The sequence below is a fragment of the Pseudorca crassidens genome, chromosome 5 (genome assembly GCF_039906515.1).
Source record: "Pseudorca crassidens isolate mPseCra1 chromosome 5, mPseCra1.hap1, whole genome shotgun sequence".
Lineage (NCBI taxonomy): Eukaryota > Metazoa > Chordata > Mammalia > Artiodactyla > Delphinidae > Pseudorca > Pseudorca crassidens.
In genome coordinates, this window is record NC_090300.1 from 117,517,358 (window position 1) to 117,530,581 (window position 13,224).

Here is a 13,224-nt window from a genome sequence, read left to right on the forward strand (position 1 = left end):
TTAGCACACCTGTCTGAGCCAACGGAGTGAGTAGTTGTCGAAGAAACAAATCTAGTCTTAGCAGAATTATACGCAGATCAAAATCTGAACTGGTCAGATCACGAAGGGAGTAATGTGTCCTATTTTGAGCACTGCATTTTCAGGTAGACTTTTAAGAGGAAGACAGTGAGGATGGTTGGTGAGGCTGCACTAAAGGCTGAAAACCACATCATTGGAAAAGAAATCCAAAGACTTGGCACATTTAACCCCCAAAATAACAACGTTAGACTGGGCTTGACTTTTTCTTCCTTAATACTTTAAGAGTAAGATATGCTTATTCTAACTCCAGGCACCAAAACAAGCCAATGCGTGGAAGTTAACATTGAGGCAGATTTCATCGTCTAGTACTTAGACTGCTTTTGAGACACACCGAAGCCGAGCTGAGTCAGGCCATAGCAGGAGCCTGGGGAAGAACCTGGGAAAATCCAGTTGAAGGGTACAGGACGTGTAAGCAGTTAGGAGAAGAGCCAGGGGTAGAGGGAATTCAGGAAAGACTTGTTGGAAGTTGATTCACGAGGGAGCAGGCATAATTTCTTTAATTACTTCTGCAGCATGGCTGCAAAAATAGTCTTCCCCAAGTGGGCATTTCTATGAATGAGCTGGGTCTTAAACTTGCACAGATCCAGGGCATGGTTTCCTGTTCAGGAGTCAGGTAGACCTAGGTCGCAGTTGGAGTTGGAGCCCTGTCCCAGTGTAATCAAAATGTGCTTTCCCAAACACAAGATTTGATAATGCAAGGAAGATGACATGAGCACCTAGCAAGTGGGAGTGGGCTGGGGGGTAGACATTGCTGAGATGAGGGTAGTTGTTGCCACTGTTAGTACTATTCTTTATCCATGTTCTGTCCACACGGCATTCTTGAGCCCTATCTTTTAAAGAATATGCACACAGACATAGAATGTACAGAATATGTGTATACTATAGATAATAAGAGACCAGTTATTGTAAATAATGAAGGGGGGCCTGGATAATGCCCCCCCCAGAGATTATGTATAGGGAGCTCCAATACTGGGGAAATAATGGGAGTAGAATCATATCTGAGATTTCCTCCAAGTTTAATTCTGAATGTTGGGAAGACCTTTCACATTATAATACCTTTCTTTCAGGAGGAGAAGGAAAGCAAGAACAATAAAGGGACCAATTAATACATGTCTCAATATTACATTATTAGACATTACTTTCCATTTTTCTTTCCGATGAGGAATTTTCTAAAATAATATTCTATTGCCAAAATGGTTACACTAGGGATTTTTCCTAGATTTCATGAAGGGATTAGCTGGCATGTTATCTCAACCAGAGAAATTAGAGATTGCCATGCAAATTATAGTAGTTACCTTTTAAAATGATTACTAAGACACTTCCTAAAAGGTAGACGATTCCCTGAGGATGGAAGTTTACATGTGAGAGAACATGTTTAGAAGCTAATATAATATGTTTGATATGTGTGTGTTTTCCATACAGTAATTCACTTTAACTCAACTAATGTTTATTAACACATTCTATATGTATGGAACTGTGCTAGGTATTCTGGGTTCATAAAAATTGACCCAATCCCTACCTTCAAGAAGAGGACTTTATATGCCTTAAAAAATGCAGTTCTCACAAAAATCCCCTCCTCAGAAGTAGCTTCCATTGATATTGCCATTTGACAGATGAGGTAACTGAAAATAGTGAGGTTAAGAAATCTTCCCAATATTACATAGCTGTCGAGTTGCTAAGTTGGGGAAACTTATTTCTGTCTTATTTCTGTCTTATTCCAAGAGCTCGACTCTTACCCTAGAGATAGATGGTAGCTAAAGTTGTAGGAGCAATGGAGACCAGTAGAGAAGTAAATCTGCCTGAGATGGAAAAGTTACAATCAAGTGCTTTCTGACTCTAGTCTGTGAAAATAGGTAGCCTGAAGACCGATATGAGCCAAAGCTATTCCAAAGGCCTGATAAACTATGAGAAGCCAAAACTATCTCAGGTTTTCTCATTTTGCTTATTTATACGTTTATAAATGAAGGTTATTACATCTAAGGGTTTTGAATAGCACTCTTCTTTTTGCGGTACGCGGGCCTCTCCCGTTGCGGAGCACAGGCTCCAGACACGCAGGCTCAGCGACCATGGCTCACGGGCCCAGCCGCTCCGCCGCATGTGGGATCTTCCCGGACCGGGGCACGAACCCACGTCCTCTGCATCGGCAGGGGGACTTTCAACCACTGCACCACCAGGGAAGCCCCTGAATAGCACTCTTGTTCTGTCTTGTCTTTCATTTGCTTGCCTTCCATGGACTTCATCAAACATACTTACCAACCTCATTTTTTAAAATTTTTATTGGAGTATAGCTGACTTACACTGTTGTGTTAGTTTCAGGTGTACAGCAAAATGAATATTATATGCACATATGCATATGTCCACTCTCTTTTAGATTCTTTTTCCATATAGCTGACCTCATTTTTTTTTTGTTTGGCCACGCCATGAGGCATGTGGGAATCTTAGTTCCCATCCAGGGATCGAACCCTTACCCCCTGCAGTGGAAGCTCAGAGTCTTTTTTTTTTTTTTTTTTTTTTCAGATCTGTTCTCTCTTTCTATGAGTTTGTTTGTTTGCTTGTTTGTTTTTGAAGTATAATTGACCTACAACACTGTGTTAGTTCCTGTTACGTAACATAGTCATTCGATATTTCTATACATTTCAAAGTGATCACCAGCATGTCTAGTTACCATATGTCAACATACAAAGACATTACATAGTTATTGACTACATATCCCACCCTGTGCATTTCATACCTGTGAGTCATTTATTTTGCAACTGGAAGTTTGCAAAGAGGTATGAACTTCCAGTTGACTTGCATTCTTAACCAAGAAACTTAGATCCCATGAATAAGGTGGTCTGGGGTAGTGAAAAGAGCATGCATGATTTGTGTCCAAAGGCCTGGCTTTTACTGCCTGCTCATGGATGCTGTGGCCTTGGAGCAGGTGTTCAGTCTTTCTGTAGCCAAGTTCCCTTCCTTGAACACTGGCAGCGCGGAGTCTTAACCATTGGACCACCAGGGAAGTCCCCAACCACATTTTTCATATTCATGTTTTTGTGTTCTATCCGACCTCAGTTCTTTAAAAGTATTTAATCATTCATAAAACTAAAATTCTTGTTTCTGTTGCTTGTGCGATGGAAAGTAATCCGGAATATATGTGCCAAGATACAGTACTTTGAGAAGGAGAATTATGGATATTAGAAAAATCTTAATTTTCTTCTCTTGTTCATCCTGTGTTCCCTATTACTACTGTAAACAAAGCAAAGCATCTGTACTTAGAAAATCTCTTTAGAAACAGGCAATTTTTATCAAGTACAGACTTCTTAGTAAGTTTAACAAAACACCCTCTTGTTGGGAAAAAAGCGCAACATAAATGAACACTAGTAGCAATTTAATTCTTACTATGTTCTTGGTCTCCTTTCCAAAAATGTCGGTGTTCTTGAGATTTAGAACTCTTTATTGCACCTTTCTGACAGTGATACAATAACTAAACTAAACCAAACCATCAATTAAATAGATGTTAAGTACTCTTTTCTCATCAGATTTGTTTTGTTCTGTTCTATTCTGTTTTATTCTATCTTATCCTGTGCTATCCTATTGTGTTGGTGGTTCCTGTATCCTCCATCATAACCATTAACTTATCATATATCTTATTTGGGAAGCTATCCAGGTTCATGTTATACGGTGAGGATGTCTTTTTGTGCTTGCTTTTCACTTATGTGTGTCCATTCTCTCCATTACTCATCTGCTGTGCTGCAAATCCTGGCTCTTTTCTTTCTGGCATAGTTAGGATCAGTACAGAAGGTTGTATAACAAACTCAGAGGAGATTGCATAGGCTCCTCATCTTTGGCAAGAAAGTGATCATTACATGACAGGAGGAGCCCTCAGATGCTGCTGTTTGCCATTGTTATCTTTGCCTCCTGCTCTTTATTGCTGTCTCCATGCCCTCTGCTTGTTGTCTCTCTCTATATGTCCTATCCTCCTGACTCCAGTAAAAAGGTTAAGTTGTTCCTATTTTATTCTGTATCACAGGTTGGAATTATCCTTCACAGTTGGAATGCTGCTTCTTTTCTGAGATTTTTCTATGAATGAAAGGATTGTTTCCCCCATGCTTTCATTCAAGTCAGTTGCATTGTCTAGGATCTGACACAGTCTCCTTGGATTGTTGCAGATGTTCCCCCAACAAGTCAGGGGGTGGATCACAAGCAGGTCCAGCGAGAACTGGGAGATGTCGTACTGCATCTCCACAACCCCACCGTCCTTTCTTCCTCTTCGGTCGAAGTGCACTGGACAGTGAGTCATTGTTGCTGCCGTAATATTTGATCTCAGTTTTAATAAGCAGATGACTTTGGAAGATCATTACCTGAAAAAATATATGTATATATAGAGAGATGCAACAGATAGTTAAATTATATATATCTGTTGCTTACCTCTCTACCAATGATAACTTTATAATGTAAGCATTGTTTATTATGGTAGCTGTGAAATGGCTTTAAACAGAGAAAAATTTCATCTTGTGTGTATTTTATATTATGCTGCAGTAATGAACTTTACCAGTCTCAGGCGAAACAAATTATATATTCATAGTACTATAACGATAGGATCATTAGCATATGAATTTTTTAAACTGAAAAGTATTTCTGAATAATATTAAGTAGTCTTTTAAAATTAGGAAGTGGAAAAATACATTTTATTTCCTCATCCCCTTGACACTCTGACTTACCTCTAGATATCTGTTGTGGAAGTGCCATGATGCCTCACATTTCTGCATGAAGCATAGAAATTAGTATCTAATATTGTACATAAAGGCTGCAAAAGCGGACGTATTACAAAAGACAGTGATTTGTTTTTAGTATTCTACTTTATGTAAACTAGAAAACTGTGGAATGAAGTCAGATAGAATTTTTTGGCATTGTGTCACATTTAATTTTCATAATTTTCTAAAAAGCCAATAAAAGGACATGAATGGTTGCATTTTTATTTGTCATTTTAACAGGTGGACCAACAGTCTCAGTATATTCAAGGATACAAAATTCTTTATCGCCCGTTTGGAGCCAGCCATGGTGAATCGGAGTGGTTAGTTTTTGAAGTGAGGACTCCAACCAAAAATAGCGTGGTTATCCCTGATCTCAAAAAAGGAGTCAACTATGAAATTAAGGCTCGTCCTTTTTTTAATGAATTTCAAGGAGCAGATAGTGAAATTAAATTTGCCAAAACCCTAGAAGAAGGCAAGTATAACGAAATGTGCGGTTACTATGCATTGCAATACTTTTTTGTTAGGCTTTTATTAACTTAATGGAAAAGTATGAATGACATTAAGTCATAATATTAGTGACATTAATTATTAACTGTTTTGATAGTGAGCATTGTATTTTGTTAATAGGATTTATTTAATTAGAACTACTAAAAACCAAAATTCTATTATACTCGACTTGCTTTAGTAGTGGCCTATCTAAAAATGTGCGAATGTGTACATTGTGTTACTTAATGACATATTGGATATATTTAATTATTCAGAACTAAGATTCACATTTAAAGATGAAATTATCCTCAATTTGCTTGTCTTTCCATTAATTATTTTTCATTCATTTATCAAATGTTATTTTGAGTGATGATCCGTAAATAAGGTGAGTAATGTTTTGGTTTGCCCGGGACCTTCCGGGCTTAGCATTTTATGCCTCATGTCCCTGGAAACCCTCAGCTCTAGACAAACCAGTATGTTTGGACACTCTATAACTAGAGATTAAAAATTAGTATTTACGTAAAGGTTAAAGGTTACATGTCACAAGTGTACTCTTTAAAAATAACCAGAATTTTTCCTAAAATGTCTTTATTACTTTGATTACAATAAATTATAGGATACAGTTAATAACATGGATGGTTAGTATTTATCTTTATGCTTTTGAACATTTTTAGGGAGAACATGGGACTAGGGTTACAGGGTAGGAGAAAGAGGAATTCTCCTGGGATGTTTTGTGGAGATAATCTATATAACTTTGGTTATGGAAAACTCACAATAACAATAGGTTAGCGATATCGAGGAAAAACAAATAGTTTGGGACTATTCAAATTGAATGAGATACATCTTTAAAACATATACATATATGGATATAAATTTTATATGTTTTTGTTTAAACGTTAAATGCCTGCTTTCAGTGTTCTCTAGTGTGCTCATAATATATCTACTTTTTAAAACAATTTCATAGCACCCAGTGCCCCACCCCAAAGTGTAACTGTATCAAAGCATGATGGAAATGGAACTGCAATTCTTGTCAGTTGGCAGCCACCTCCTGAAGATACTCAGAATGGAATGGTCCAAGAGTATAAGGTAAATACATATATAGCAATTTACTGATGGACACTGCTCTCCCCTGCAGAAAAAAAAAAGGGGGGGGAAAAAAAAAGCAACCTTGGTTAAATTGTTCATGGATATTTGGCGCCATCTGCTGGTCCACACAGCAGCATGTAAAATTATTTTTAAAATACTTTCCTGTTTATTCAATAATTGTGAAATAATTTTTTCTTAAGCCATTTGAAAAAAAGAATTTAAAAGAGAGAATTTACCTGGTCACAGTACATATAGGTACATATAATTTCACACAAACAACAAACGTAAAGGCTAATAAAAGAATCTCTTTATTTTTCCCCTTAAAAAACAGCTTAAATACATTTTGCAGAACTAGTTTGCCCCATGGAATTGTATCAGATATGGTTTGATTTCTTTCTTTTAACATGTTTGGAATTTTGTAACATTGGAGCTAAGTTGGAAAAATTATTTTATTGTGCCTGAAAATTCTTTTATAAACCTTGTTTTCATCTCTAAACAAAATTTTATGTCTCAGAGGAAATTCAATTATAAACTTCTGTATATATTTAAATGAATTTTTTAAACATGTGATGTATTGTCAAGTAATGTAATCCAGTGATTCTGAATAATTATTTTTACCTGTGAAGTTATCAGCTCTAATCATTGAATTTAGAGAGGCTTATATAGATTCATCTCCAGCAAATATTTTCAAGCATGCCAAGGTACAATAAAAATTAAGAACATGAGATTTATCCTGTTAATGAATATACATTAAAGCACAGTTTTAATGAGCTATGATAAATGAATAAACGATAGATTGAATTAGGGAAATCTCAATAGAGAGTAAATTTTATGTGTATTTTTTCAACACTTATGTAAACACACTACATACTAGAAGACTTTTAACTGTAAAACATGTATTTCTATAGACACTGAAATATATGCATATATATTTCAGTATATATGTCCATTATACCTCAGTATTTTTCTAGTTACTAGCTAAATTATGATACTTTGTAAATTATCTCATATATGTAAAAATTTATATATGTTTATTGATATGAAACTGATGCTAAGAAGGTGAGCACATTTACCTTCTACAGGTAGTTATATGCTAACATCAGAATCACTTATGGAATCATTTTCCAAATATAGGTGCCTGGCCACCATTTTCAGAGATTCTGATTCAGCAAGTCTAATAAGGCCCTTGCATATATACTTTGGTAGATCTTTCCAGGTGATTCTGTTGTGCACTTTTGGATAAAACCCAAATAAAGATCATAAGTGTACTTTTGAGTACCAAATTAATTTGTACAATGACCAAATATACTGAGCTCAATTTTAGGTATAACAGTTTATTTTTAAATGATTTTTAAAAACAAACTAAAACCTCTGTATGACAGTTGCATGTACTTTAAAAGGGCAACATATTTTTAAAGTATTTAAAATACTGCCATAAATGTGCTGTGGATATTTTAGGGTATTTCAAATAGATCTTCTACTGTAATTGAGTCATTAAAAGGTAAGAGTCTCTACACTTTCAAGTGCCTTCTCATGAGTTTCAAGGTTATTTCAAGACTGGGAAGTGATGGGGTGCTATGGTTCAGTCCAGAAAAATAAACCGTCATAGAGATTTTCAAGCATATAAAATGCGGCGATGTCTAAGCTCTTAAGCGAAATTGTGTAATGTAGGCATTTTCCCCTAAGAGTCAAAACTCATTTCTCTCCTAAAGAAATGTGAAAGGGTGGATTTCACTTAACTTCATGGTCAATTTAAAATAATAAAATGCCTTTCACAACCTGATTGACTGGTACAAAATCAGTTTGTGGCTTTGGTTCAGCTGTGTAATGTAATTGAGGGAGAAAAAATCACAAAGGACTCTTTATTTCCAAATGGTCAGACCCTGGTATAGAGTCTGACCATTTGTTGGTATTATGCATTGAAATTATATTAAAATAATATTAACTTTCAAAGAAAAAAAATTAAAGGCTCTTGCCCGTGTGATAGAGGACACTGACACTCTTAGATTTATTTGAAATCCCATTTCCTGTTACAGTTTAGACAATAGGCTACTTGAACCTAATCCTACACCTTGCTTAAGGACATCGTAAAGCATATAGAGCATGTTTTACTACTCCATGGATCATTTTCTTATAGAACCTGAGTCCAAATACTGTCATGCATCATATTCAAGCTCTATAACATTGCAAAAGATCACTCTAATAATTAAATAATCTGTTAGTGACATTTAAATTAAGGATTATAGCATAGTTCAGAAATCTTAATTTCCTGAAAATAATTTCCTACCACAAATATCAAAGTTAATGAGACGGGCTTCCCTGGTGGCGCAGTGGTTGAGGGTCCACCTGCCGATGCAGGGGACACGGGTTCGTGCCCCAGTCCGGGAAGATCCCACATGCCGACGGCTGGGCCCGTGAGCCATGGCCGCTGAGCCTGCGCATCCGGAGCCTGTGCTCCGCAAGGGGAGAGGCCACAACAGTGAGAGGCCCACGTACCGGAAAAAAAAAAAAAGTTAATGAGACATACAATAATTTTCTTATTAGGAGAATATTTTTCTTTTAAATCAAATATGTATTGTTATTCTTTATGATCTTATGTATGTTATTAAAGGCTAATTTAAATTACTGTAAATACAAGATCAGAGTGCTATGTTTCTTTCATTTTTCTTTTCAGTGCTATTTTTCTTTCAAATTTTTCTTTCATTTTCAACCTACCATAGGTGGAATAAATCCTAGAATGATCCTTATTCTTTATGTTCAGTTTTATTTTTAAAAACCATGTTTATGCCAAGATACTTTAGATTATTCAGAAGCTCTCTCTTTTTAAATCAACTGTTTCTCGATTTTGACACGAAAGGTGATGGGACTGTGACAGCACCAGGGAATTTTATCTAGAGAACTGTTGAAGTAAAGTATTAGACACAGAGTTTCCTACTCATTTTTGTTTTGTGATATCTGGTCAGCTAGTATTATGCAAGTTCATAGTAGGAATGCAAATACTGAATGATAATAGGTAAGTTATTGTTCTTTATCTAGATGTATACAGCTTTTTGCAAGTTCCTTTTATTTTTTCCTGGCATATAATTTCTAGGTGTTAAAAAAACAAAAAAGTCCTGATGATAAGGTTAAGAACCAGGGTCTTGGTAGAATCATTTGTAGAATCATCTGATATAATCCTTTGTAGAAACTTTTATAGAATCACCTGGTATAATCCTTTAAAAGTATATAAGAAAGTTCAAGGAGGACTTTAAGGTACTAATAAGGTACTACTAGGTTTGACTAGAAGAGTCTTCTCAGAACTAGATCCAGGAGAAAAATGACTTTTGAAACTTCCTACATTAGGTTCGTGATAGGTCTGAACTCTGTCTAAGTCTAAAACCACAGTGCTGATCTTTGCATTAACTTATATAATTTGTTGTATTCTTCTTATAGGTTTGGTGTCTGGGCAATGAAACTCGATACCATATAAACAAGACAGTAGATGGTTCCACCTTTTCTGTGGTTATTCCCTCACTGGTTCCTGGGATCCGGTATAGCGTAGAGGTGGCAGCCAGCACTGGGGCGGGAGCCGGGGTGAAGAGTGAGCCACAGTTCATCCAGTTAGGTGAGTGCCAGTGCAGATCTGGTTTGAAAGACATATCAGTGTACCCACTGTCCTGCTTTTCTTTTTGGTATATAGTGGAGCCAACCATTGCAAGTTGAATAGGCTATGGAATGTGGCAATAGAATTATGAAAATGACGGTGTTAGCTTTATTTTACCTATCTATAATATCACAACTGAATTTAAACTTATCCAAGCACACATTTTTAAATGATATTTTAAGCAAAAGGCTGTCAGTATTGTGTCATCCTAATCCTGTCCTATTGAATTTTTTTCATCTTTTCAATAAATACTATTAATTGAGCAAAAAGGATGCCTCAGGGAACAGGAAAGATGCAGTCTGCACCTGCATGGAACTTACAGCGGTTTGGGTTTAAAAAGAAACAACTTAAACTAGGTATTGGAAGTTTACAGCAAGATGTAATTTATATTCACCATTTATGTGTCTTTAAAATTGTATTGCTTTTGATAAGAAAAAAGATAGATTGAGATGTAAAAGAGCATTGGAATATGACATATGCTAATTACTTAGAAAGTTAAAAATGCAATGTGTGCTTCAAAAGTGGTTAGATGAATAAAAAAGAAACACAGAAACCTGACAGAAGCCTTAGTTACCACACTTCATGATAGACAATGTGGCATGAACATAAAATTCAAATTTATTGGTTACCAGTAAAATCTGAAACAAACAACAAAAAAACAGCACCAAAATTATAAATGGAAAGGGGAGAGAAAAGGGTCAGATATTAAGAGGTGATATTTAAATTAAGATACTAAGAAGTATATAGTCAACTTTGTTTGTTCCTTGCACATCAGAAGTTAAGCATTAGTAATATTTCATGCCAGTTGCTAAATTATGAAAATGAATCAGATACATGAATCTTTATATATCACAAATAAGTATATAGTACTGTTGCATGTTGATAATATTGATGACATATTAGAAATTATTTCAGAACAAAATTAAGAAGCATTCCACTGTGAATAAACTTTGTTGCTGTATGTAATGAACTTTGCATTCAATTTGGAAACAGCTATTGATGTTCCAGTGTTAAGACTGCTACCCGCTGTAACAGATAACACTTGCAGAACTTCTGGAGTGTAATATAATAAAGTCTACCTGAAGTCCAGTGGTTGTAGCTATGGAGGGTCACAGGCTGATGAGGCGTCCGTTCTTTAACACGGGGCTTCCAAGGTTGACCCTGGGCCAGAAGAAAGGAAGAAAAGAAACACATAGTGTGGAGGAGGGTTTAAATGGCACATGTCTGGAAATGGTGCACATCACTGCTGCACAGAGCTTAGTCTTGTGATTCCAAACAGATGAATGGCAACACTGCAAAATCAAGTAACTGGCTAGGGAGCTACCTCCCAACAACTCTATGCTATGAGAGTACAATTCACGTCTTTAGTGGAGAGCTGGCTGCTTCTGCCACAGCCACTGGCCAGAATTTGATTTTTGGATTATCTCTTACAACGAGCACTTTGTTTTTCAACAGAGATTATAATATACACAACTTTTAAGCAAAAAGAGCTTCATGGTTTATTTCTGGTTCATTTATTCCAAAATTTTTAGGCAATACCGAAAACTATGTTTAAAAATTGTTTGATGCATCTGTGACAACGTTATCTAAGGTATGGGGGAAAGTAGTCTGAACATAGATCTTTTTACTCAAATAGTTGCCTTATTAAAACTGAAATTAAAAGTTACATGGTAATGACCTTATACATTGTCATGTCATTTACTTATTTTGTATAATATATGACTTTCAGTACTGGGTTTTCAAATATGAATTAGAAAAAGGACCATGTGTAATTTTATTTATTTAAGATTTAAATCATGGGATTTAAGGGTCAAATTGGTTTTCTTGAAATTATAGATGTGTTCCAATTTTCCATATCTTAATATAGCCTCAGCTGCAGTGAGACAAAGACTGAGGTACAGAGAGGCCATTTTAATTCATTAGTCACACCACACTTTATTCTGTTAAGCCCATCTGGTCGTCTGCATGGAACCTCTCTTGGCTGTCTGCATAAAATCTGAAGCTACCCAACTTAACCTTGCACAAATAACCATGAAATCTATAAACCTAGCAGATACAAAGGGTGTAGCAGAAATAAAAAGAAGAGTCAGCTTGGTGAACTTTCAGAGGATGAAGTGCTTGTAGGATAACCATAGATAAAAGAGTCTGGAACATGAAATAAAACTTTCAGTCAACAAACAGTTGAAGGCAGGTGACGACAACTGCTTGTGAAAATAGGTTTTTCAGACTTGACCCTCCATAGAATGAAATCTGGAATTCTGTTCAAGAAAAAAGCAAATAAAAAACACACGCATGGGCTTCCCTGGTTGTGCAGTGGTTGAGAGTCCGCCTGCCGATGCAGGGGACACAGGTTCGTGCCCCGGTGTGGGAAGATCCCACATGCCGCGGAGCGGCTGGGCCCGTGAGCCATGGCCTCTGAGCCTGCGCGTCCGGAGCCTGTGCTCCGCAATGGGAGAGGCCACAACAGTGAGAGGCCCGCGTACTGCAAAAAGAACAAAAAAAAACAAACAAAAAAACACACGAATGCACAACATGAGTAGCAATTTAGCCTTTTTACGTAGAAAGGGGTGCTATTTTCCTAAGACTGTTTCCTTAGCCATTGAATGCTACTTATTTTACCTGCCAGTGTTTTAACAGGATGCAATGTCATTTAATAAGAAAAAATAATCAGTAAGCATTTTTTTTCTGTTTGAGAAATGTTATTCATAACTAATGAGTTATACCAATTATTTTTCTTGGAAAAAAATAGAGTTTTGGACTGAAACAAATGTTTCTACTTTAAAGCAGGTGGTGTTAGCAGAACATTTTCAGAGTCAAATGCACGGGCTTCAGTAGTTGTGGCACACGGGCTCAGTAGTTGTGGTGCATGGGCTTAGTTGCTCCGAGAATAGCAATAAATTCTATCAATTTTTAATTCTTGAATCAAAATAGCTGACAGAAAACAGGAGACTTTTTGACTATTCATAACACTTGATAATTCTTGCCCATATTTAATGAACGTTCTTATAGCTATTGCTGGCCATGTTCATTATTTTAAAAGAAAGATTTTTCATAGTTCTTTCAATGGTAACATGATTTTAATTTTTCATTGTTTTTTTATTAATGATTCTGATTTTTTTTTTTTTTTTTTTGGCGGTACGCGGGCCTCTCACTGCTGTGGCCCCTTCTCGCTGCGGAGCACAAGCTCCAGACGGACGC

General features: G+C 36.3%; 1 protein-coding gene across 6 annotated transcripts in view; it reads left to right on the forward strand.

Moving 5' to 3' along the window:
• The window catches only part of ROBO1 (roundabout guidance receptor 1), a 404,318-nt gene that overhangs the window by 334,342 nt on the left and 56,752 nt on the right, over window positions 1-13,224 (forward strand). For all 6 annotated transcript variants that reach the window (XM_067739205.1, XM_067739201.1, XM_067739202.1 and 3 more), the window contains exons 13-16: window positions 4,227-4,348; window positions 5,052-5,283; window positions 6,262-6,383; window positions 9,816-9,987. In XM_067739205.1, coding sequence (XP_067595306.1) covers window positions 4,227-4,348; window positions 5,052-5,283; window positions 6,262-6,383; window positions 9,816-9,987 — 648 coding nt within the window. The remainder of the gene's footprint in view (window positions 1-4,226; window positions 4,349-5,051; window positions 5,284-6,261; window positions 6,384-9,815; window positions 9,988-13,224) is intronic.